Source organism: Lonchura striata, chromosome 6 (genome assembly GCF_046129695.1).
Source record: "Lonchura striata isolate bLonStr1 chromosome 6, bLonStr1.mat, whole genome shotgun sequence".
Lineage (NCBI taxonomy): Eukaryota > Metazoa > Chordata > Aves > Passeriformes > Estrildidae > Lonchura > Lonchura striata.
Window position 1 is genome coordinate 10,160,135 of NC_134608.1, and position 25,118 is coordinate 10,185,252.

General features: G+C 38.4%; 1 protein-coding gene across 18 annotated transcripts in view; it reads right to left on the reverse strand.

The window, feature by feature from the left end:
• The window catches only part of MARK3 (microtubule affinity regulating kinase 3), a 61,978-nt gene that overhangs the window by 25,785 nt on the left and 11,075 nt on the right, over positions 1-25,118 (reverse strand). For all 18 annotated transcript variants that reach the window (XM_021528885.3, XM_021528883.3, XM_021528887.3 and 15 more), the window contains 8 exons: positions 23,196-23,387; positions 17,345-17,398; positions 10,469-10,517; positions 9,708-9,773; positions 7,151-7,221; positions 1,949-2,005; positions 797-1,033; positions 581-700 (listed from right to left, as the gene is read on the reverse strand). In XM_021528885.3, coding sequence (XP_021384560.1) covers positions 581-700; positions 797-1,033; positions 1,949-2,005; positions 7,151-7,221; positions 9,708-9,773; positions 10,469-10,517; positions 17,345-17,398; positions 23,196-23,387 — 846 coding nt within the window. The remainder of the gene's footprint in view (positions 1-580; positions 701-796; positions 1,034-1,948; positions 2,006-7,150; positions 7,222-9,707; positions 9,774-10,468; positions 10,518-17,344; positions 17,399-23,195; positions 23,388-25,118) is intronic.

The following is a 25,118-nucleotide window of genomic DNA, read 5'->3' on the forward strand; positions in this document are numbered from 1 at the left end:
TTTTATTCTCCAGAACATTTCCAGCACCTATTGCTTTGCTCCAGTGAGAAGAATCAGCTGTGCACATCAAGCCAAGCTTCTCCCCAGTCAGCTGTATTCCAACTCACAGGTGAGAGCCAAAAGCCTGCAATACACACCAGGAGCAGTGTGACAACTTTGACGTGTCTTGGAATTCCAAGCTCCACCAACAGAAGTCCATGGAAGCCCTGTTTTGGTCTTTTCCTCCATGAGGGTACAAAAGGCAGGTAAAAGGCAACTACAACAGCCAATACCTCCAGTTTACAACTGAAAATGTGGAAAACAATGTGGTGGATCATCCATTAATGCAGGAATCCACAAGCTCACCACCAAGAGAAGTTATATGACATAGAAAGTGTAGGGACACATTGATTTTGAAAGTAACTGGAGTCAGGTGTATTACAACCCCAGTAAACAGTATCTTTGAAGACTCATGTGCTTTCATCAACAACCCCAAAACCCAAATATGCATAGGAATAGTATGGAAATAATGAGTTACAGCTCAAAAATGCAGTATGCAAAGCATGTTGAGCCTTCTGATGCACCTCATTTGTGCAATTACCTCAAGAGTGCCTCTTTTTGTTGGGTTTAGCACCAGGAAACGTTTGAGGAGGTTTTCACAGTCTGTGGACATGTAGAAAGGAATCCTGTATTTTCCCCTTAGCACTCTTTCTCTAAGTTCCTTGGAAACAGAACAAGAACAGACAGAAAGTTGTAAGCAACAAGCCACTTATAATATTAGATAAAATATTAACTAAACATGTCCAGCATAGTCTACCTTTAAATTCTGTCCATCGAAGGGAAGAGATCCACTCACAAGAGTATAAAGAATAACACCTAAACTCCAAACATCTACTTCAGGTCCATCATATTTCTTCCCTTGAAAGAGCTCTGGAGCAGCATATGGTGGGCTGCCACAAAAGGTGTCCAGTTTATTTCCAACTGTAAACTCATTGCTAAAACCAAAGTCAGCTATTTTAATGTTCATATCTGCATCTAGCAATAGATTTTCAGCCTGGAAGAGAAAGAATGGTTTGTAGATGAATAAAACACTTGATTTAGAATGCTATTGGCTGCTTTTACTCATTCTTAAAAGGCAAGAAGCTGAAATACGCATTAACATTCCCTTCCTTGCAAGATCTTTAGGTGTGCTTTAGTCAGTCATTAGCATAACCCGTTTTAAAAATGTCTGTACAATTGCTTCAGACTATGGGAGCTGTTTCACTGCCTGAAAACATGTTACCATCTGTTTTTCTCTACAAAAACGTACCTTACATTTTGATCTATCCAGGTGAAAATAAGATATAGTCTCACTATCCATACTTGATAGCATGTGGTATTTTTGCAATAGTTTGGCAATAAACATAACCTGTAAAGGTTTTTCACGTGCACCTTTTTTTTAGTGGTGGTATTGTTTTTTGCTTTTTATAAGTTACAAAGCTATGACAAGTTGAACAAACTACGTAGCAGTACTATTAATATAAAAGGCACAGTTTAAAGAAGAGATATGCTGTTTCATGCCAAGCTACAAAGAAGCCATACTTCAGTTTCATTATCACTACTGGTAATTCATTCTGTTCAACATCAATTCTTGTCATATTGCTACCAAACTACCACTTAAAAAAAAAAATAAAAAGCTTTCTCAGCTAACACTGACCTGCATCAGATCTGAATGTGACCGCTGGGGGAGAGGTTATCTTTCAGCAGCCATTAAATGTTTGCATTTAAAAGCCTTATAAATCCTCTTCCTTTTATTTAAAATGGTTCTAAGCTGCAAATATTTCTCAAGACTCGCTATAACATATGTAAATAAATAAATAAATAAATCAGAAAGCTCAGTATAAACTGTATTTTATAAACAATGAAGGTCACACCCACAGGTACAGAAGCTGACACCCATAACACTGCACACACACATTTTCCTACTCACCTTGAGATCTCTATGAACAATATGCTTTTGATGGCAATACTGCACTGCAGATACTATCTGGATAGAAAACAAGCCAAATTATGTAAGTGACATCTCAAAAAAGCAGGAGCTTTAATCAAGGATTTCAACATTTATTACTGAAGTTGATATGAAGTTATCCAGTCAGAGCTACATAACCAACTCCTACAGTGCCCAGTATATTTGGGAAAAAGCTGCTGAATAACTTCAATGTTATTTGATCTATTTGCCTTCTCCTATACTTGAACAAGGATTTTGTTTTTCCTGTGGGGCTAATTATAGACCAGTAGAAGCAACGACTTTCAGAAAGGTTACTGAAGTATTTCCATTCCAATACTGTATACAGCTATAAAAGCTTTCCCCCTAGACTGAGGTTTTCCAGGCCCTCTCCAAAGGTGATTTTTCATGCCATGCCAGAGAGAAAAGGGTAAGAAATGGGCTTTGGTTACTTGAGAAACTACTGGGAAACAGCTTGTTTGTCAAAATTTATGCAATGAGAAGCAACTATGCATCTGACAGAGGTCTGCTGTCTAAGTGCATATGGTTTATTGTATTTTGTGTACCATAGCAAGTTCAATGGAAAAACTGTCTTATGTCTCTCAAGCATAATGGAATAATTTCTTCCATGATAATTTCCAAATATCATAAAGTTTTTCCTGCTTTATATAGCAAACCATATAAGCTGTTTACAGAGTGCAGTGTCATAGTACATTGCTTCTTAGAGTCATAAGCACTACTTCAGAACTTCACATGTATGGAAAAGCTGGATAAAGTAATATTCTTACATGACCACAAATGCAGTCAAACACATTTTGTCATGTATGCATGGTCAGAATTGAGGCAGATGTTATGACTTCTTAAAATAAGGGGAAGTGCACATAAAAATAGTAACTCCATTTCAATAAATATATTTTCAGTCTTCATTCCAGAGTAAGAAGGCTTCCACAGCAGAAAGATGAGGTAGCATTACTGTTACAAGAAAACTCCTGATCAGATCACCAGTTTCATGTAAGGATCCCCTGTACTGGTACAGGAGCAAGGGCTCTCTCCTTCAGCATTTAGAGCACATGAAAGGTGTTGGTAGGATCTTGGTAGGTCAAATAACTGATGCACCAGTAAGTTTTGTATTTGAAACTTAAGCACCAAAGTGATCTTTGTGCCCTGTGATATTGAATCACTCACATGCAAAATGTCACCTTAGAAAGCAGACAGTGGAAAGTTGAAGTGCTATTTCCATTCCCTACACCTTCCTTCTGGTTTTGCTTTTTCCTTTATGTACTGGTTCCCTCTTTCAGACTCCAAGTTCAGCCTTTTTCAGTTACTGAAACTGCCAAAGTGCTCCCATGCCAACACATGTCCCATCCTTTTGGTTTCCCTTCCTTTTCTCTCTGCTACCATTACCTCAGCACCAGTTACAAGCTCACCCTGCAGTGGCTTCCAGTGCTGACAGCATGACAAACACCTCAGGGTTTATTCAGGATTGCAGGGACAGCACCATCACCACTCACTCCTGAACTGCTTTACTGTGACTGCCTAAGAGCAGAAGGCTGAGCAGATGATCAATCAGTAGCTTCCTTTGGAGATGCTTTTGAACTCCTCTGCATTGCAACAGGATGGCACAGAGACTGCAGAAGTGATTCCAATCCACGTGAAGTGAAATAATGAAATGTGTAGGACATTAATAATTGAAGAACATAACTGAATGAAAAACAGCAGAAAGCATGGCTGCTCCAGACTGAAACCCTTGTCTTCCAACTCCCATCACTGTTTCCATTGACAGCTCCCTCACTTCCTCACCTTCTTGTGTGAGGAATTTTCTGACACTTGGCAGGTGAAGAGGGGAAAAAACATCTGAGCTTTTCGCTGGCAGTAACAATTGGAACATTGAAAAAATTTTATAAAGAGTGATTTTAAAAATCTGTATAAATACAGGTTTTGAAGGAGAAGGTCTCTCTAGGCAGAACCATTCTCTAAAAGGATTAAATGACAAAAGGATGAATGACCTCTCAAGGCCCCTTCCACAATGCCAAGAGCACTCTGTTGCTTTACTTGAACACCCCAATAAGATGTATTTTGTGGATTTTATAATTTTATAAGATCTATCCTAACATCTACCAACATTAAGAACTCTAAATTGCTTCAGCAGGGAAACAGTGAGAAGACTGAAGAAGGCCAGATCTTATTGCTTGCAGAAAAGAGAGGGGATTAATACACAGAAATGTAAGGAGATTTGCTGCTTGCATCAGATTTTTCTGTGGAAAAAGGATGAAACTGAACCAGAACTGCCTGGAAGTCTGTAATGGGGAAGAAGAATTAAGGTGACATTAAGAATGCAAAACATTCTCAATTTGAATTTCTCACACATGGCTACACAAAAGGATTTTGAAATGGAAAACTCTATAGCACAGTTGTATTCTTAGACTTTGTACCTTTTCTGTGTTCCTTGTCAAGTGCAACTGAAATAATATGATTACTGTCTTTTACATTCTATTTTCCTGCTAAAAACCTTACATACGTTTAACAAACTGGACTAAAAAATAGTTCCTTTTTATCTTTAACAAGCAAAGGGAGAATTACCAAATTCTGCTCTTTGCCTGCTAGAAAGGAAATGTCTCCTCAGACAAAACACAAGTGTTTGATCCAGAAATCACATTTACTGAAAGAAGAAACATGATCTGAAAACAAGATATAATACAACCTATTGTAAGAACTAATCTCAATACCATGGCACAACTGTTTCTTCAGTTTAGAAAGAGCCACTGTCTGCTAAAACAGTTAACAAATTTTAAAAAAATAAGACTATTATGTCATAAGTCTCTATCTAACAGAGAACAGCTGCACTGCATCAGATAAAAGGTCTGCAGAGTGCATTCTTCCTCCAACAATGACCAAAAGCAATACAAAGCTATTCCAGGACTACAGTAAGGTGAAATGAATAGTTTCATGATCTGTGAACTCAGCAAGATCTAGTTTCCTTATTTCCTTTGACACTTTCCCCCAGCCTGAGCTTTAGCACCTAATAAAATGCCAAGCTCTGATCAAAGTTACCTGACTTTCATCCAGCATGAATGCTTTTCTCTCTAGCTAAGCCCAATCAGCTCGTGCTGCAGTTTCTCTCCTCTGCTTATTTCTAGGCTTCTCTCTTTTTTCCCAGGAACTGAGGCTTTTGAAGCTTTCAAGAACCTCCTTTCTTTGAGATCAAGGTCCTTTAAAACTGGTTGAGCTCAGCAGCCAGGAAATCAGCTGTTGGGGGAGGACAGAGCACAGCTGTCTGCACCAGCAGACTTCCCTGAAAAAACTGAAAAGTGTATCCCAGTGTATACAAGTGAGGCCATCTATATGTCTTTATAAACAGCACTTATTCTACTGAAATATGAAAAAACCCCAACAAATCAACTCAAAAAATCATCAGGCTGAGAGTACATAAACCAAATTCTTGACGGGTCAAATACGCAGCTCAGCAGGGAACTCCCTTTCAAATTCTTTTCCTCCACACTTCTTTTTGAAAATGAAGCTACATATATCCTGTACTACCCACATTATCCTATAAAATTAAGCACTAAGTGTACCTGTAAAACATGTTTGACCTGTTTCTGTAAATTTTTACTTAAAAGGGAGTAAAATTGTTAGAAAAAATAGGTATTTATTGAAGAAACATGTACTTTAAATGTAATTACTGCAAGATCTTTTTCCATTAGCTCCTGATGAAAGAAATTGAGGACTGAGAGCAAATATCAGTAAAAGTTTCCAATATTCACATCTGAGAGAGAACAGTCAATCCTCTCAAGTTACTCTGAAGCTCTTCAAGTGACATTACAAAGGCAACAGCCAGGGATTTAGAAGAGATGGCTGAAGTGGGAGTGACTGTTTCACATCCCACCACTTCTACTCCAAACACAGCAAAGAAGCATAAACCAGAAACCTTCAATCACAAAGGAAAACTACCTACCAGAATATAAAAGTGAAGGCAGCAGCTTTAAAAAGTCATGTAAGACTTTGTTGAAGAATAAGAAAAGTTTTCCTTACTGTCAAGCTGTATAACTCCAGTAATCACAAATGACTTCTGGGGAGATGAAGTCTACAGCTGCTTTTGGGATGTTTTGTTTGTTTGGTGATGGTGGTTTTGGTGTGGGTTTTTTTCCCCAAAAAGATTAAAAAGAGTAAATACAAGATTTAATAAGATGAGAGAAAACAAAGCAAAATCATTAATCTGGAAGTCTCATATCTTACATCAAATTTCTTTTATGTATGACTATGCTTAAGAAGTGAAACCATCAGAGCCTCCCCTTCCAACACAGAAACTGACTGACACATCACTGCTATGATCCAGCAGTTCAAAACCCTACATATCATTCAGAAAAACACTCCTGTCTCTACTCATTATTTTCAAACACCATTAAGCTGGAGCAGAATTTTGACATTTATTACTTTTCACAACATTACCGAGGCTATCCAAGTGACCAAAAGGAATAGGCATTTACAAATTTCAGCACAAGAGCAGAAAACAAGTGTGTAAGACTGGTCAGATCTGAAACTCCAGATGCTACAAAAGCAGACATTTGGATTTAAATTAGTTATGGAAAAATATCTGGTTATGTTCAGTACTGCTTGACTGTAGAATGGAAATGCTTTTTGCAGATCAATGAAATTCCAACATCTTGGCAGCGCTAGCTTATTAATCATAAAGAAAGAAAAACTAACAAGTCTAGACATTATTCTTCTGTGACTTTTTAGAACAACTATTAAACAGTATCTTCTCATAAGCAGATGAATGTGAATGGATCCCTCCTACATGCACTGTCTGCATTTTGAAACTGGCCTGTTAGTAGCCTGCTACATTTGAACAACTTCCAAAATGTTACAGAGCTGCTGAGCTAAGGACATATGAAATCAGTCCAGAGGAAATGCATTTTGGAATGGAATACACTTCCAAACCAAGCAGTCTCTGTGCTCTGGCACCCTTGGACACCCTGGCACTCAGCACTAAGGAAACCAGCACCACTGAACAGACTACTGACTCCTTCAAAGTACTGCTGTGACACAAGCTTTTTCTTACTCAGAGCTACAAGCCCACAACATGCTGAACACTGCTCTAAGTCAAATGCAAAGGACAGCTGTTTTACTCATTTCAGCATTAAAAACAGGGGTGCGGGGAAAGCTGACATACAGGAATGTTATACATACCTGTCTAAATTTAGCTCTAGCCTCCTTTTCCTTCATTCTTCCATGTGCAACCAGATAGTCAAACACCTCCCCTACGATTCAAAAACAAGATACATAAATGCCAATTTCAGAATGCAGAGATTCTTCTCCAGCAGTTGCCCACAGCAGCTTCACTGGAATTACTGTACTTCAAGTTTATGATTACAGGACAGCTCAAAAGAACAAGGCACAACTGCTGTGCAATTTACTACACCATCATCTCTTTTACAAGAAAATAATGAGTGACTAGATATACACAAAGGAAACCATTTCCTTCCAATTACTTAGGATAGAAACTGAGCAGCATACTTCTGTTTTGTAAACAAAGATGACATCTACCCCTTCACAGACTTTCTCATAAGAGTTTCTTTTGCTTCAGAAAAAGGAAAAGTTTCATATATGAGAACAGTTGATGATATTTTTAAATGCCATCATACCAACACTAGAATTTTAATTTGTGCATGTGTATAAAATGGTTCTAAACAAAATAAAAAACCTTAGCTTTAACCTAGGCTTGGAAGAGGTACCCACAAGGAGGGCCACAAGACTGACAACAGCAGGACACACTGATCCTCACACAACCATCATACCTGTAAAATACACTGAACAAGGCCACTGTTGTACAGCTGTGGATGACTAAAGATTACTGAAGATCTACTGTGTTTCAGTTTTTCCCCTCTTTGATCAATACAGTCATTTTAGAGCACGTTAATACAGACTACAGTGTTTGAGCTTTAGGTGCAGGCCACTGGCCAATGAAACACTGACATGCTTGTGAAAGCATGGGAGATTTTCTTTACTAGAAACCAACAGTCATGTACATAAGAACTACTAACACAGAATAGTAACACAGTTTTAAAAAATCCTCACTCGTATACAAAAACCATAAAAACTTCAGAAGTGGTTCAAATATTTAAACATTCCCTACTGAGCATGGAAAGATGGTTTTGTAGACAGCCACCTCAAAAGGGAAGAGCTGAGTAATACCATAATTTTTTTTTTTTTTAACTCCACCAGATTGCAATAAAAAAAGGAGTCACATTGCAGGAAAAGCAACCACTGAGCTATCTCAGGGAATGTCAGGACTACCCATAAAATAGTCTTCCCGTTGCAGTGTATTCTTTAATACTCAACTCACAATACTCTCCCAGCTGTAGTTCACAGCATTTCTTAAAAACCCTTGAAGCAGCAAACCTGAACACTTCCTCATAATTCAGGGAAAAAGACACCAGGGAAAGAATTATCCCAAATGCATGTGAAGTGTTGCAGCTGCAGCAATCATGCCTTTCATCCTGCAGCCAGAGTTCATGTGCATCAGGATGACCTCTACCTTGATAAAGAGGAAACAGGGAAACTGATGCCTGCCAATGTGATTACCAGCCACTCCTGTCTTGCACAGCATGGCTCATCAAAAGGTACTGCTCTTGGCCTTTAGACCACTGCAGTACTTACCTCTTCCTTATCACCCTAGGAAAGGTTCTCACTCCTTCAGAGAACCACTGGCCTTTCTACCTCGTAGAAGCCAATCACTAGATGGCAATAAGACTTCACTTTTAAGTCTAGTGCTATCAAACTACACAGAGATGTCTCCCCAAACACCTGTACTAGTCAATTTTTTAATGTTATAATACCCATTCTGTTCCTGTTTAAGCAAACTTTGGCTCAGCATTTAGGAAGCTGCTGGAAGAAAATACAGGTGGGTAGAGAATCTTGCTTTATTTGTAGCAATTGATTAAACTTCACATAATCTAATGTAAGAGTCTGAATTCAATGCTGATTTTCTCTGAAAAAAGTCTACCTCCTTCCTAACCCTAAAGAAAAGCCTGAACTGGTTGAAATTCCCAGATGCTGGTGCTCAAGGGTCACACTGACAAACTGAATGATATTAAGTTCTAGCCAGCAAGGAGTAACTTAAGCCTGAATACCTTAATTCAGGCTATGGTGAAAATATCTGACACTGTACAATGTGCATTTTTCCATCTCCTCTAGAATCAGGAAAAGCATTTAAGCTTCTTCTAAAATGGCAGAAGGCTAAACCTAACAATTCGTGACAGTAGAAGGTCTGTGATTAAGATACGTAAGATGTCATCAACATCTAAAAACAGAAGTTGCAATGCTCATGCTTTTGAAAGCAACAATTAAAGAAACACAGAAATGTTTCATCTGAACATGATTTTACCAAATATCTTATACAAAATAGGACATCAGAGGTAGGGAACTGAATACAGTAAACTGAGAACATTAGTATTTGTTATGGGCAGGAACAATCATTGGCCAAGGTAAGACTAAATTATTTTGAGTTGTGAAAAAAAAGCAAATGTTACTAAGTTGTAGTCAATTTAGAAGCTGGTTTTACAAGTTACATTTATTATTTATGTTGACCAAACAAGTCCCTGTGAATATTAGATTTTGCTTAATATTTTACATTACCTTGACATAAATATTTGCTGAAAAAGAAAGCAAAACTTTCAAGAAAACAAGTGCTTTCTCTCACCTGGCAATTTGATTACATGTGTCACTGCAGCATAAAGGTACTTACCCCCACTTGCATATTCCATTATTAAATAGAGAGTTTTTTCAGTTTCAATGACTTCAAATAGCTTCACTAGAAAAGAAAGACATTTAGTCATCAGTTAACTAGCTTTAGAAACATTATGTTAACACCCCACAGAATTCTGTGAGGGAAATACCCAAACTGTTTGCCTGCCACTATCAGACTATTTATTCTAGAGAAGCTTTCTGTCCAATGTTCTTAAGTAGAAAATACTGTAACACATTTGGTCAACTCATACAGAACAACATGTTCTCAAGAAACAATACTTTGCTTCTTTTACAGGAACATATAACTAAACTAAGCAGAACATGCACAGATTTGAGCAACAGCCACTCATGTGCACTGAACTGACACGTGGTGACAAATCAGTTACCAGTCTGCTGACAGTCCCATAGGAGTACCACATCATTTAAATGTACAAACTTGAAAAAATTCTTGACCACTTCTTGGTTTTGGTGTATATGCTAATTTTTAATGAGAGCCTGAATTCAGTCAGAAATCAATACTATACTCAAAAGGAGCAAATTTATCAGTTAGCTATGCAAATAACAGTTCTGTGCAAAGGGATCACAATGTTTATTTTATTTTTTTAAATACACAGTTCTGAAATAGCATTTATTACTGCTATCTTAGAATAAATTCACACTCCAGTGCAAAATAATCTTTTAACCTCATGCCAAAACAATCTTAACTGAAAAAGCTGAAATTTCTCTAGAGTTGGAAATTATTTGAAAAAAACAAGATACCTATATTTGGATGATTTAAGATCTTCATTATTCTTACTTCTCTAAAGAGCTGAAATGAACATAAAACGTGAAATAAGTTAATGAAATCACTAATAAACAACCATTCTCCTTAAAGACTGATGACTTTGATATAGTCATTTAAACACATAGGGCAACATTATTAAACATTATCAATTAAGTTCATGAAATAAGCATTTATGGAAGGGAAGAGTTAAATGCCTACTTAACATCCCTCCCAAACAAATCAACCCTCAAAAACCTGAAAACACCCAGGAAGAACTCTAGACAGCTCAGGAAAGAAGTCACCTTAGCTCTAGGGTTTGCAGACTTTTGGGGTCAGAAGAGCATTGAGAGCCCACGAAGCTTCCTGCTGACCTGTACATCTCACACATCTCTCACTCCCTTCACAAGAAGTACAGCTCCAAATTTTTTTGAATCCCCACCAAAAGACCTTTAGAAGTCTACTGAAGTATATTGCTGGTATGAATTCAGCATTCTTCAGTACATTGTTAAAGCCCAAGAATTACTGTGCTACGACAGCAGCTCACAGGTGAAAAAATCAGCTGTTTATATTGTACAAAAAGCATGTTATCCAACTACACCAGCAAGGAGCAAGTTGTAAGGAGAGAAGGGAAGACAAGGCCACCTCTCAGCCCTTCAGAAGTATTGCTGCAAGGCAACTGAGGCACAGCAGTCCTGGGTCTGGCAGCACAGCTGCCCTGCCTGACTGCAGGCACGCCTGAGCTGCCCGGGCAGCGCAGCACGCTGAGCGCTCCAACCAAAGGCAACAGGGCAGAACACAAAGCGTGTTCTCCTGACCCCATCGTGCTGCCGCTGTTAACCCCGACTGACACACAAGGCGCAGGAATTATTTAACAGAAAAATCACAGAAAACACACAGCTTCCCCATATAAAAGCACTATATCTCTAGCCCACCCCAGCAGGATGGTGGTGACGGACAACTGCCCATTTCAAGCTGCAGGATGACATTATACCCCCTGCCCTAAATCCAGAGGTAGTGTACTGATTGTAAGGATACTGTCATGTTTCATGTCCTGTCTGTCCCTCCCCCACTGCCAAGACTCTGTGAAGAGGGCTTTGCTTGAGTATCTATTTCTGAAGATTTCAACTTTGCCTGTCACACAGAGCAAACTCTGTCCTTCTGCAACTTAATGAAAATATAGAGTGACATTCAACAAATAGAAATAAAAGCAAAGTCATGACTGAACAGTTGTAATTATTTTCACTTCCCAAAACACTTCTGCAAAAGACTATTGTAAGATATACATAAATTCATAACCATTATGCTAAAAATACTATAGGTGATGTTTCTGCACTATAAAACATTGCTTTGAACAAAGCTGGTAAATAGCATATTAATTAAAAGCAGTTCCAAGATAAAATATTATTACAAAAAACTTGAAGCACAAATATTCTTATATTCAGAAAACCAACGAATTCGCTTTTTATGTACTACCCTACATGGCAGTCAAGTGTGTAGCTGCTCTCCCTCTGCAGCTAACCCATGCCAGCCCAAGACTCCAGAGAGCTGATGTTCTTCAGTGCCAGTTATTTTCTAACAGCATGCTTCAAAAAGTGGGAGTAATCATGAGGTTTTATTAGAAAACTAACACAAATTTCTACACGAATATCAGTAACCTAACATCATATTGAACTTCAAGAGACTGAAGCAGAATAGAAGTCCACAGCTCCAAGTGAATGCAGACATAGGAAAAAACCCAAGAGTTTTGTAAATTCAGGATAGGGATAACAGCATTGTTAATTATAGCAAGGAAAAAACGTGCTGCTGGAAGATTTGGCTTAGGACAGATTTCAGATAAAGTGAAGAAATTTGGTATGTCGACACATATTAGTAACAATTCAAAAACTTGTAGGTGCATTTACTCAATAAAAGTAAAGAAAAGGTAAGAAAAAAGTAAAGAAAAGAAACTTTGTAATTAAAAAAAAAAAAAAGTGAAACATTAGAAACAAACAGAAAACAACCAAAGAGTCAACAAAACAAAATCCTTGTGCCTTTGTGATTTTTAATACAAGAAAATGCAAGGGGTGGGTTTTAAACTAATCAATAAGACAAATTCGCAAGTTGGAGACCAGCTGTTCTAACCATTCTCTGCTTTCTGATATTTCAGAATCACAGAATTTCTGCAAATGCCAACATCTGGGGAGCAATCCTCACTGCACTGCCCAGGAGAACTTCTCCCTGCTACAGCACCAGCTGGGACTGGCACAATACCTGAACAGAGAAAAAACATTTTTCCAAATGCTTTTAATTATCTTGTTATCCAGGTCTGTGCCTGACACTTTGCTAGATGACAAGCTGCTTAAATGAAATAACGATTGATCGATCAAGTAAATTATTGGCCATGCAAAATAGTTTCAAAATCTCTGTGCACACATTTTCTTTATCCTCTAGAGAGGTAAAACTGCCTTCCTTTTTTAAATTATGTTATTTCTGAAGCTTTTTCATATGTAATCAGACAAAGTAGACTACATCATCTGTCTCTTATCATCAGGAATTTAAAAGCAGTTGAATCTATAGCGATTTTTTCTTGCTTTTCATTAATTTCAGCTAAACTGGCATATAACATATTCTGAATACTCCATTAATATTTTTAATCACAGCTTATATAACTGATAGCCTCTTATCAATTTTTACAATTTTGAAGAAAGTTTGCTTAATTCACCCTCAATTGGTATCTGATATCTTCCACCCCCAATACCCAGATAAAGCCTACTGGGTCAGACTCTCACCAAAACACTCCACTTTTGTAGTCCATAAAATGACTACTCTGCTTTACTAACCTGAATGAATCATGTCAAAAAGCAGCTTCTACTTCATGAGCCATTTGTTCAAGTGGGTAACTAGGAACAAGCTCTTTTAAAAAACTACTATTTCTGCCTCAGAGGAAATTAAAAATAAAAATACTTGAGAATAGGGTACAACACCACCAAACTGTAATTGTAGTTAGATAAATGCACTTTAGATTGTACACCCTTAGTCAGTTTATCTGTTATATGCTGCATTTTGACACAGATGGGGATATCTGCAAATGCCTGACATTGTAATATGTATTACAGTCTGTTTCTGATAGAGGGATAAAATGTACATCATACAAATTTCCCAAAGTATCCTGGATAAAGGTTTTACAGATTTCATTCCCCCAAAATATTACGTGCATCAGCTTCTAGGAAATGATGTAGTAACTATCATCACACAATAAAATTCACTGCAAACAGCCAGGTATGATAAAACCTCACATCTCTGAGGTTTCCTGCCCACAGGAACACAGAACAAGTTGTAATATCAGGAAAAGTAATATGAAGGTTCTCAATACAGAAAATTATTTTCTTAGTATTAGGAAATTATTTGTCATAATGAAACTATGAGGGCAGACAAACAACTGAAAACAGTTCTCATCAGTTTAATTTCTAATACTGAGATCCAAAGCTACTCCCAGCTTGTTGAACAGCTCATTTTCCATCAACAGGAGCTCTACAAACGTTTCCAGGCAAAGACAAACATCCTTAGTCTGCCAAACAAATGGCTTTCAGCTTTGTTGTGGTCTGGTCCTTTGAGTGTAAGCCATGTCAGATACAGGAAAAGAATGCCATTTAATTAATACTGTGAGCCAAAGTACTGAATAAAAAAATCCCAAAGAACCAGCAATGGAAGCTGGTTCTTTTAGGCTAACTCTCTTTGAACACAGCAAAAGACAGACTAGAAGTGCTCCCACAGTAGCTATTACATGATGGTAACAAATATTTTTAAAAATACTGAAAAAGTTTGCTACCAACCTCTCCTGGTCACCTTCTCCCTTAAAGGAGGAGGCTTTTCTCAGGATGTTGTCCCAAGGCAGCTCAAGCCTGACCTGGTATTAGGATTCTCCTGGTAACTGCTCACTGAAATGTGTCTTACATCTAATAAAGAGCCTCAAGCAAAAAGCCTTTACACAATACAATTTTGCTTCAAACTAAGCACAACTTGAAAACAGAAAGGGATACTCACTACAAAAAGAAAAGTCTGAGCATTTGAAATTCTTTCCCTTTTCTTGCAGTTCTTAAAACACTGGTTGACCCATAGTCAGAAAGGACATGAGCCATGTTAAAATTGTTGTTCAAGAACACTTAAATGCTTTAACAATAAGTATTGACCAAGTAAGTGGCAAAACATCTGCACATAATGAACAAAAACATTTGGCTGAGGAGCCAAGTTCTAAAACAGGAAAATGAGAAGTGATTTAGTGCTATTACATGAGCTTGCTAAAAAACCCCTTACATATAATGGCATTGGTAACTCAAAAGAAAAAAAAATCAAACTATTTTATTTTTTTGTCTAGGAGGAAGTGAACTCTGTAGCATCAGCACTTGTTTGCAGTGAGCCAAACATCCACTGGAATTGCATACACAAGTCCATTTGTGGACAACAGTGATTATGACTAACACCACCAGCATGGGAAAAAAACACTAAGAATTCCTTTTTCTTTCAAAGCAGGGAAGTACCAGTTACAGCTTCCTCCTCACTAGGCAAGAGCAGCAGAGCAGTAATTAGGTCCTAAAACAACAGTGAGGAGTAGCTGCATGTGGCTGCCACAGAACTTCCTCAGCGGCAGACAAGAAACCCAACCCTTCTGCTGCTGAGGATCAGCATGGAGCTGTCAGGGCTGCAGCGAGGGCATACCAAGAATTACTGCTCTGGAAAGCAAAGCAAGTCCTTAACAAGGTTAACTTCTTCCTGGCAGCTGAACTATCGATGTGCAAGATGGAACATAAAGAAATCAGAACTGGCAGCCCTTAATCACCATTTGTTTCCCCACCTAAGGATGACTCGGGCATGCAGCTACACCGCAGCTGAGACGCTGTACACCACACCCTCTTCTGGGCACAGCCCTTCCCTCCCCACCATACCTCAAATATTTTATCTCCGTCCACAGAAGTGCAAGATCAGAAGCACTTCCATCTTAGCTTCCCCCACATCCACAGGTCGCGTGTGCAGCTGGCTCCAAAGGCACCGAGGCTGCGGCACTGCCGGCAGTGCTGGGGGGAAGGGGGCAAAGGCTTGCAAAATAAAAAGCCTTGGTCAGGCAAAGCTGGCAAGTTGTATGTTGTCCATTCACTCTGCTTCCTATGGCAAGCAGGCATTTAATTTTAATAAAACTGCTTTCAGTTTTTGAATTGAAAACTGATACTCCTTACTAAATTCTCTTTGTGCTCATATAATAAATGAGCATAGAGATGAGAGCACATTAGCAATTTCACTCCACAAATTTCATCTGATATCTGCCCTGCTATTTGGTACTATTCTTCCAGACTCCCAGTTAAGAAATCCAGCGGGTACACAAGATCACACTACAAATCACAATTCCTAATCTAATTTTATAAATTGTAAGTAAAAATTAAATTACAACAGAGACGGAGCTATGAGTGGACACTGACCCAGCTGAAACCCAGAAATCAAAGGCCCATCATGCACACTTGTGGCTTTTCCAGCTGAACACCTGTGACTTGTTAAAGGTTTGTATTGTACCCCATTATGAGCCCAATCTCAAGTAATACCATTTGTAGGACTATGATTTTACATTTTCAGACTGAAAACATGGCCTCTTTAGCTCTCTCTGACCATTCTTCCCACGCCCTGATATTTCCCCTTTTAATCACACAGCTTTTGTTTCACTTTCAAGTGCTTCAAGCATGCAACCATTTTTCCAACTTTTTTTCCAAGTTGTAATCTGCCACAGAAATCAACTTTATTTAATCCATCGTATTACCTAATTTGCACTTTATTTTCACCCTGATTATCCAGAAACCACCAATAACCTCAGGGACTAAACTGAGAAAAATGGAACCAGATTATCTACTTTTACGCCATCTACAGAGTCATACAAAGCTGCCACCTGCTCAGATGATGGAGCCTTTCAGGTTATTCTTTGCCTCTCAACTAAACAATAAAATGTAAGAACTTGTGTGTTTTTCCAATTTACTTTTGCACCATTAATCTTGATAAAAAGTCTAGTCACATGATCTTTTTAGTATTTGCATAAAATACAAATGTGTATATTCTCCAGTTTACTCTAGTTACTCTATTTCATTTTGTTTGCAGGTAAATTCTGTGTATTCTCTTGTTCAAACAGAAATATTTCAAGGGGGGGTTTATCAAAGTACTCAAAAGTAAACAAAAAGCCTGTGACTGCAGAACTTAAAAGGACAGAGTTAGAGAAGTCCCAACTAAAAGTAACATTTAAATGCACTTCCTGCATGGACTCCCAAACAGGCTGGGTTGCTTAATGAAAGAGCAGGGTTTATCACTCTGTACTAAAAAGATAAGGTGATACAACTGTAACAGCACATTAAACATTCAGAGCTAGAGGGAAGAAACCAGAATAGCCATGGCCCAATTTGTTTCATGCAACTGCATCACCTCTCCTGCTGCAAACTACATGAAAGGCACAGATACTACCTGGCCTTCAGTCCACAGGCAGCATTTCCAAGGCCAGTTTAAGAGAACAGAACATAAGTTTTACATTTCTAAGTTTAAGAAAGCAACTGGCACAAAGGAGATATGGGGGCATGACACCAAACCACAGACGTCCTCTCTACAGAGTCAGCTCTGCTTGGAAGACAAAGGAAGTGGCAAATACCACTGTTTTCTCAGTTTACAGCTCTGTATGAGTTCAGCTCGAACAACTGCAGGGTTGTCAGAAATATCTGTTACAAAACCAGTTTTTAATACAGTAGTCAGACGTGTACAAAGGTATGCAATGCTTCAGATTCTCCAGCACAGGCATTCAGTGTTAATGGAAGGAGGTGGGGAAGAGAAAAAGTCATAATACAGTTGAAAGATGAAATGTAAAAACATACCTTTTGTAGACTAGTTGGGTTCAGCTGTGTTTTGTCAATTATTTTTATGGCAACCTAAAGGAAGAGTTAATGATCAGTATTTTCCACAGGAACAATACCACGTTATTACAATATGGTCAAATCCAGTAACAGACATGGAAAACATGAAAATTACACAAAAAATGCTTAAGTTCCTTCTGCAAATTATATACTTGTATTTAAACTAGAAGCAGGAATGGAAAAAAACTGGTATTTCAACGATATTAAGATGAGAAGCTTGCTGAGTCTTTGACTTGACATTAAGACCATCACACTCATGACAGTGAAAGCTCCAACAGCAGACAGTGCCCCGATAGAGAGCAGTGTGCCTACAGATAATATTTACACAGTAAAATTACACAACAGATTACACAGTAGTGACTGCGCATTGGCAGTTGCTAAAAGCAGGGATTTCAGAGCATATTGAAAGCATTTCCACAGAAATTTGGCAAGAAGTAAGTTAATCTTTGGAAATGCACAAAATATTTGTGTCAATTTGCTCCCTGATGGGTATTAAAAAAAGTATCACTTGGAAATCAACAAAAACACATTGGCCATAGTACAACACTTTGGGTAAGTACGTTACTTTACTTGTTCTCTTTTCATTAAATGCTGCACAGAAATATTAAAGAACAAAATAAAAATTTCACATAATAATCAGAAGAGAAATTCCATACCATGCTAACTAGACAGAACCTGAAGATCTGAAGCAATGAATAGGCAACAGAAACTTCAGTGCAATGCATTTTGGATACAGGACAAGGTAGAACAAGAAATGAGAATCTTCCCAGAATTACACACCAACTGGTATTTTTCCTTTCTAAATTAGAGACTAAACATACCAGAAGAAGCTCTACAGAAGGAGATGGTGCCTCTCAAAGAGGCAAGATGCTGCAACTCAGCTGATTATAATACCTCACTGGTGCAAAGTACAGGCTTTCAACTGAATTCAATTTTTGGCTCAAACAGTAGATGCTGCTCCTTCCCATGCCACAGCTCCCATTTCCCTGCATCACTCTGAGCTGTCTTTGTCACCTCATTAACTTGGGGTTGGTGACATATGGAATAAAGAATATCTTACATCAAAGCCAATTTATATCCCTACATTCAAGTGCAAAACCACAGGGATGGATTGTCAGGATGGAGAGGGTAAGAAGGGAACAGTGCTCAACGCTCGGGTGCATCACAGAATTATATAATGGATATGGTGTTTTCTGAAACTGATATTCAAGATTTATTTTGAGCTCTTCTAGCTGCAAGATATGATGAGACATGACTGAGAAGCCATCTAAGAATGCTTTTACTCTGGGGAGTTTTTTCTTCTAAGGCAAGCTACTGAAATTATAGATCACTATTTCCTGAGGCAAAATTCCATTGCAAAACCTTGAGAAATCACTTCAAAAATACAAACAAGAGAGAAAGACATTAAGCAACAGGTATTTTTATATTAGCAGCTGTGTACAAAACTAAGGAAGATTTTTATCTCTACCTTTTTGCCTGTTGTTAACTTTGTGACAACAGTTCAAAGTTACTTGCTTCCTGCAATCTCTTATAATTCTGGATTATAGTGCTGGACTCTTATAATGTTGGATGTAGTGAGCACTGCCTTTGTCAACAGAAGATAATGTTATTTGAAAGTGACCTGGTGCCCCAAGACTACCTATAGCTGTTCACTTAGTAAGCACATTCCACTCAAAAAAGTTTGCATTTTTGTTCTAGATTGTACCATTCTGGTCAATCTTTAAAAGATTTTTTTCTACCCACTAGAACACTCTTTTCAACCCATCAAGCCTTAAGGTGCCATGTTACTGCAAAACCAGCTCACCTCAGTGTGCACTTGGTGCCAGATCACCAGAAAGGTCTCTGACACTGTCAAACAAATTCAGCCCTGGAGATACAGGGAAGGTACATATCTCAGTTTTCCAAAAGACAGACTCTCAGGCCTGTTCAGTGCACTAATTATAGCCCTAAAGGCAGGATGAATTTAGAGAATTCCTATCCACATTAACACTGAGAGTACAATGCGTTAACATGGGCTGTGAGAGCTTGAACCCATCATCAGAACAGGGAACAACTTCAGGTGCCTTGATAAGGTCTCCAAATCACAGCCAAAGGCAGTCTGCCCTCAAGAAGAGTTCTGACAAGCCTGAGAAAGTTAAATTGAGAATTTTCTAAGTACACTTAATAAAACATTAAATTGCCTTTCAACGCAGAACCTTTGCTCTCTTTACATAAAGTGCATTTGGAATGGTTTCATGTACTGTGAGCTAGGGCTAGTGCTGGAAAAATGCAAGTCCACCTACACTATTACACCACTGCCATGATATTCTGTGTGAAATTAATAGAATTAAAACTGAGTTTGCTTCCACCATTCACAATAATGTAACTTAAAACATTTCGCCTACATGATTTGAATAAGGCAGTTAAAGAAATCAGAGGTTGGGACACTGAGCAAATTGGCCAAGCTGCTACTATTCAGAATGCTTTCTCCCTCTTAAATTTCATTTTTTCCAAGAGAAGAACAGAAAGAAGATGACAATAGATTCCTTGGAGTGAGACATGGGTTCTGAAAGAATTCAGCCTCACTGGGAAAATTCAGCTCCCTTCCTATTAACTGAATACATCTTTAAAGAGCAGAAGGGTCCATAATAATTTTGGCTACCTCAGTAAAAGCAGAAGGTAGTTTTATCTTTTAGATTAATTTTGTCAAGTACAGAAAACTTGTCAGAGGAAACACCTTTTGATAAAACTACAACAGAAAATACATGGATTACAGTAAAGAATTAAGAAAAGCAGATTGACAATGAAGACTTGTGGTTTCAAAAGGGCAGACAGCCTACAAATAACACACTCCTAGGCAGAGGACCAAGAAGGATGGTGTGTCCAAGCACCAGCCCTAATGCAGTGAAGCTAATCTCTGGCCACAGACACTCCGTGCAAGACAATTCAACACCCTCAGATTAGGCTGATTTTCTGACCATCCCCTGAAGGGCTAAACATTTCTTCCTTTCAGTAATTTGAAGATGGGCACTCATCATGCATCCTGCAGACACACTAGAAATGGAAAGGAAAAAAGAGTCCTAGAACTTACTCCAGTTGGAAATATGAAATCTTCATCTCAAGCAACAGGAATATTCCCAGGGAAGGACTCCAGATGCAAGGAGATGAGCAACTACCCTAAAAGAATGCTTAAACAAACACATGCTCCTCCCAGGAAGTGACAGAAAAGTGCTGATCTGCTTCAGGATTTGGAAGCTACTCAGCACAGAGATATGAAGAAGGAATTGCCAAAAAGTGAACCTGACATGGTCACTTAAAAGGACATTCAGAACAGAGACACAGATAACAAGGAAAAGATAAGTGTGGTTCAAATATAACAAGAACACAGCAGAGATGAAAACCCATTTAAGTATAACTCCCAAACTAAGCATTTAGTTTAGGTTTTGGTACATAAAATGGAAAAAAGAACAGGAGCAAAGACAGAACAGGCTGCAGGAGAAAGTGTGTAAAGCAGGAAATCACAAATTCAGAAAGCTAAGTGCCATCTGGCTGAGGCCAGGCTGAGAATATGACCCTGGAACTCTTACAAGAAGCAGGTTTTCAAAGGAGAAAGGAAAAAAAGCATTCTTGCAGCACAGGTTCCTAGATCTACCAAGAACAGAACAGCAGAGCAGTGTTTAGAAATGAGCAGACAATTTCTTCTTCCAATTCATCATTAAATTCCTGAACTTGAAACTGGCAGGGATAAAACAAGGAAAAAGAAGGTTTAAATGCAACATATTTTCCTCAGTTAACTGTACCCTATGGAAACACGCAAGATATGACTACCTGGACTAATGAAAAGCCTCATCTAAGAGGATGCATGGAAATTTTTCAACTAGATAAGCTGAGAAGTGCACAGAGTTGTTTTTTGGTTGGTTGTTTGGGTTTTTTTTTCCCTAAAGAAAAGAGTCTAAAGAGATATTAGGTTGGAAATAAATGAGTTAGAGTTTTTGAAGGACAAAATTTTGGGACCAATCTTGTTTAATATCTGTATCAGTGGCCTTGGCACAGGATGTCAAAGCATAATGATTAAGTCTGTTGAAGGAGTTAAGAGGCACCATCAAATACAAATCGGAAAACCAATTTAAACAACCTTGGAGATGAGTTACCAATGAAACTGAGATTCAATATACAAGGTTGGTGCTGTTGCTGATCACAAGCAACACACATCAATTTAACAGCCACAAGAAAGGCTAGTACAATCTGAAGATTGATCAGATAAATACTTCTGTAAGGGCAAGGGTGAAGTAATGACATTGGTGAAATTGCTATCCAGAATATTGGAAACAATTCTGGTCACAGATTTAGACATCTAAAATTATCAACATTGTACAGTTTATCTAGCAAGAAGAGAAATTTTCCTCTTCTCCCTCTTAAAAAAAAAAAAAAAAAGTTTTAAATATCTTGAAGGTATTCCTATAAAATCAGCTTAATTGTTCCCTTCTAAGGAATGACACTCATTCCAATGGTCACAACCCAGAAAGTATTTATGCTCTGAATTGATCAAACTACATCAATTCCGTGAGAGTGGAAGAAACTTAGTACGGAAACAGTGTTCCCTTTATTTGTTGAAATTTCATACAAAAATAATGAACCAGGAGTCAATATAATTATTTGCAAGTAAAGAAAAATGTACTTACCTTTTGCAAAGTGTGACACATATCTATCTCCAACACTAGCAAAGAACTACTAACCAAGTACTGGCATATCCCATCTTAACTATCAGTAAAAAAAAGGAGGGAACTTAAGTGGAAAGGAATTAACCAAAAACTTTGTCTACAAATGAGAACTAACTTTAACATGAGAAAACAATGGGAGCTGTCAGTCAAAAAAAAAAAATCAATCTCAACAGCTCTTGCAGAACGATGTCTCCTCTCTTCTTTCCTCTGTTCCTGCTACTGAACTCTGTATTAGCTCAGAAGAGAAATTCCCTTAAAGCACTACAGTCAGCAACACAGCTTCTGTAAAAGTCCTTGCTGGTATCAGCAAACATTTACTTCATCAGACAGGTTTGGCAAGAAAAGGTTAGCAAGGTGCTTCTCCCTCTTGCAGTACTTCAAAGTTGCTTTTAATAAAACAGCACTAAGAAACACCTTCTTGTAACAAGCAGACAGGACTATAGCTCGCCAAATCAGAACCACCATTAATTACATTGCAATGGCATGCAGAAACTGAATACAGGGCTGAGTTCGACTCCAAGAAGAGATGCAAGAGAAAGCTGTACTGCACACATTGAGCAAACTGTCACAGACACACAGACTATCCCTGAACAAACTGAAGCATCCTCACAAAGCCACCCAGCACTGCAGACACCCTGGGATGATCCACCCTAGGACTCCTGGGAGATACATGGCTCTGGCAAGAAAATACTGCATTTGGGCTACTTGGAACATAATTAAGACAGCATTTAGTTCTCATGCCCGACTTCGCCTCCAATACAGCCCTGCAGTATAGAAACACTAAAGAGGCAGTCTTTCCAACCAGCCTATTTAATTGCTGTGTATTGATCTGGTTTTTGAAAATGGAGGATTTATCCAATAACATTAGTAGCAAATTTTAACATAATTCAGCTGGACAGAGGCTTGCCAAAAATACAAGTTTAAGAAACCATTTCTAAGAGAAATTGTTTTGTAATTGTTACTAAAAAAAAATAGTTTTCAATTTCTGCTTTTTTTTAGTGGCAATATCTCTAGTAAAATGTGCTCTATGTTCACTGACTTAGATTATACTATTACAAGAACACCCTCACACCTACAGCAACTCACTGCTGTTTACACCCATACCACTTTACCTCTCTGCCAGTTAGGATGTGCCTTGCCAGTTTCACTTTTGCAAAATTCCCCTTTCCAATCGTTTTAAGGAGTCTGTAATTTCCAATATGAGGCTGCTCATCAGCACAGGAGGCTATGGAGTTCCTGCAGCGAGCTCCAGAGCGCCCAGTTCGAGAGGAAACCTCCTGCCGGCCGTCTCCATGGGACGTGTGCTGCAACAAAAACATGCATGGTAAGGCTGAGGAATAAAGACAAAACACATCAATGATGAGAAGCATACAACATTCAAAAACATCAGCAATGCCTTTGAAGAAACCTTCAAAGAACCCAACTGAAACTTCACACTCGCAATGGACTTTGTTCTGATGGGGGCAATAACGTGGTGCCCAGTTCATGACACAATGTTCATCCCATCAGCTGGTCAAGACAGCGGAACATCACCTGCACTGCAGCAACAGCCGAGCATTTCTAAGTAACTCACATGGACTGCCAGATCAGGTACAAAATATAGAGGTGTTTATTATTATCTCTCATTTGCCTTACTGTGCATAACTAGTGCAGGAAAGCCTTTGGAAAGAAAACATGAATACAGATTTTCCAAGACCACAAATTGTTAACCCTTATTGCACAACTTATATTAATAAAATAAAGGGTTTTTTTTCTTTTCTGTGGTACTAAACTTGTGTTCTACAGATTCACATGACTGAAAACACCCAGGATGACCTGGAGAACAATTGAAGAAATCTTACCTAATGTACTGAAACCTTGAATATTGATAACCTGAAAGCCAGTTACAGATATTTGAGACACTGCAATCTTTCAAGTTCCTTTCACTCTCATTTCCCTGAACAACTACTGATTGCAAAAAGGAATGGTCATATATTATCTCTAACAGTCTTTACTCATTGATCACATGGTTAAGATTTAAGTATTTTTTCACTTCCTGATAGCCTGTTTATGAAAGAGCAGGTGCCCTCTTACATTCTTAAATCATGGTTGAGGTCCATACACCAATGTTTAGGGGCCTCCAAATGTGGAACAAATATATAGCTCCACCAAAGATGACACATTAAATTCATAGTCATCCCAGAAACCCCAGATCTTGCTCTTCTACTACTACTCCTCTTGCTGAAACCCATTTTGGGCAACCAAGAAACTGGCATACAGCAATATTCAGTCTGAAAATCACTGTAGTGTGAGGATGAGATCATACTCAAGAGCTAACAACCATGGTACAGGCACAAATGAACAAATCCGTGCTTGCATGACACTTGGCAAGTTCCACTTGCCTGACGTAACCTTGTGACCATATACTCTCACATTTGGGTTCCTTGATTTGTTCAATTGAGTGCATAAAATTGTGATCAAATTTTATTTTAAAACACTTTATTTAAGAAATGCTACAGACAGGAGTCTATGGCAACTCCTGGAAAATTGTTTCAATAGTAACTAATTTAAAAAGCACACAGTGTTTTAGAATCAATCTGGCTTTAGCTTCTCCTTACTGCCTGGCTATTGCATTGCCACAAGATTTGCACCTCCCATAGAAGTACTTAATTTCTCTGATCACAATAGGTGATATGTATATTGAGCTCCTGAACAGGCTGGTGTAGGAATGAACAAGGAACCACTTCCTGTACTTCTGTTGAGAACCCTCCTCTATTTTTCCAACATCGTTTTGTGGGGCTCATGGTAGGCATGGATCCACCATACCAAGAGTAGGGGCAGCAGGACTAAACGCAGAGGCTGCATCTTCTGTTCAACATCTCACTGATTTCACAGGGGCAGAACTAACCCTCTTTGCAGAAGACCATCTCTACCTGACCACCCAACACCAACCCTGATTTACTACTTCTCATTCCTGGATCCTTACATACACGATCACATTTGGTTGAAGTGAAATGCAAAGTTTCTTTTCATGCATAATATCAAGTGTTCCTAAT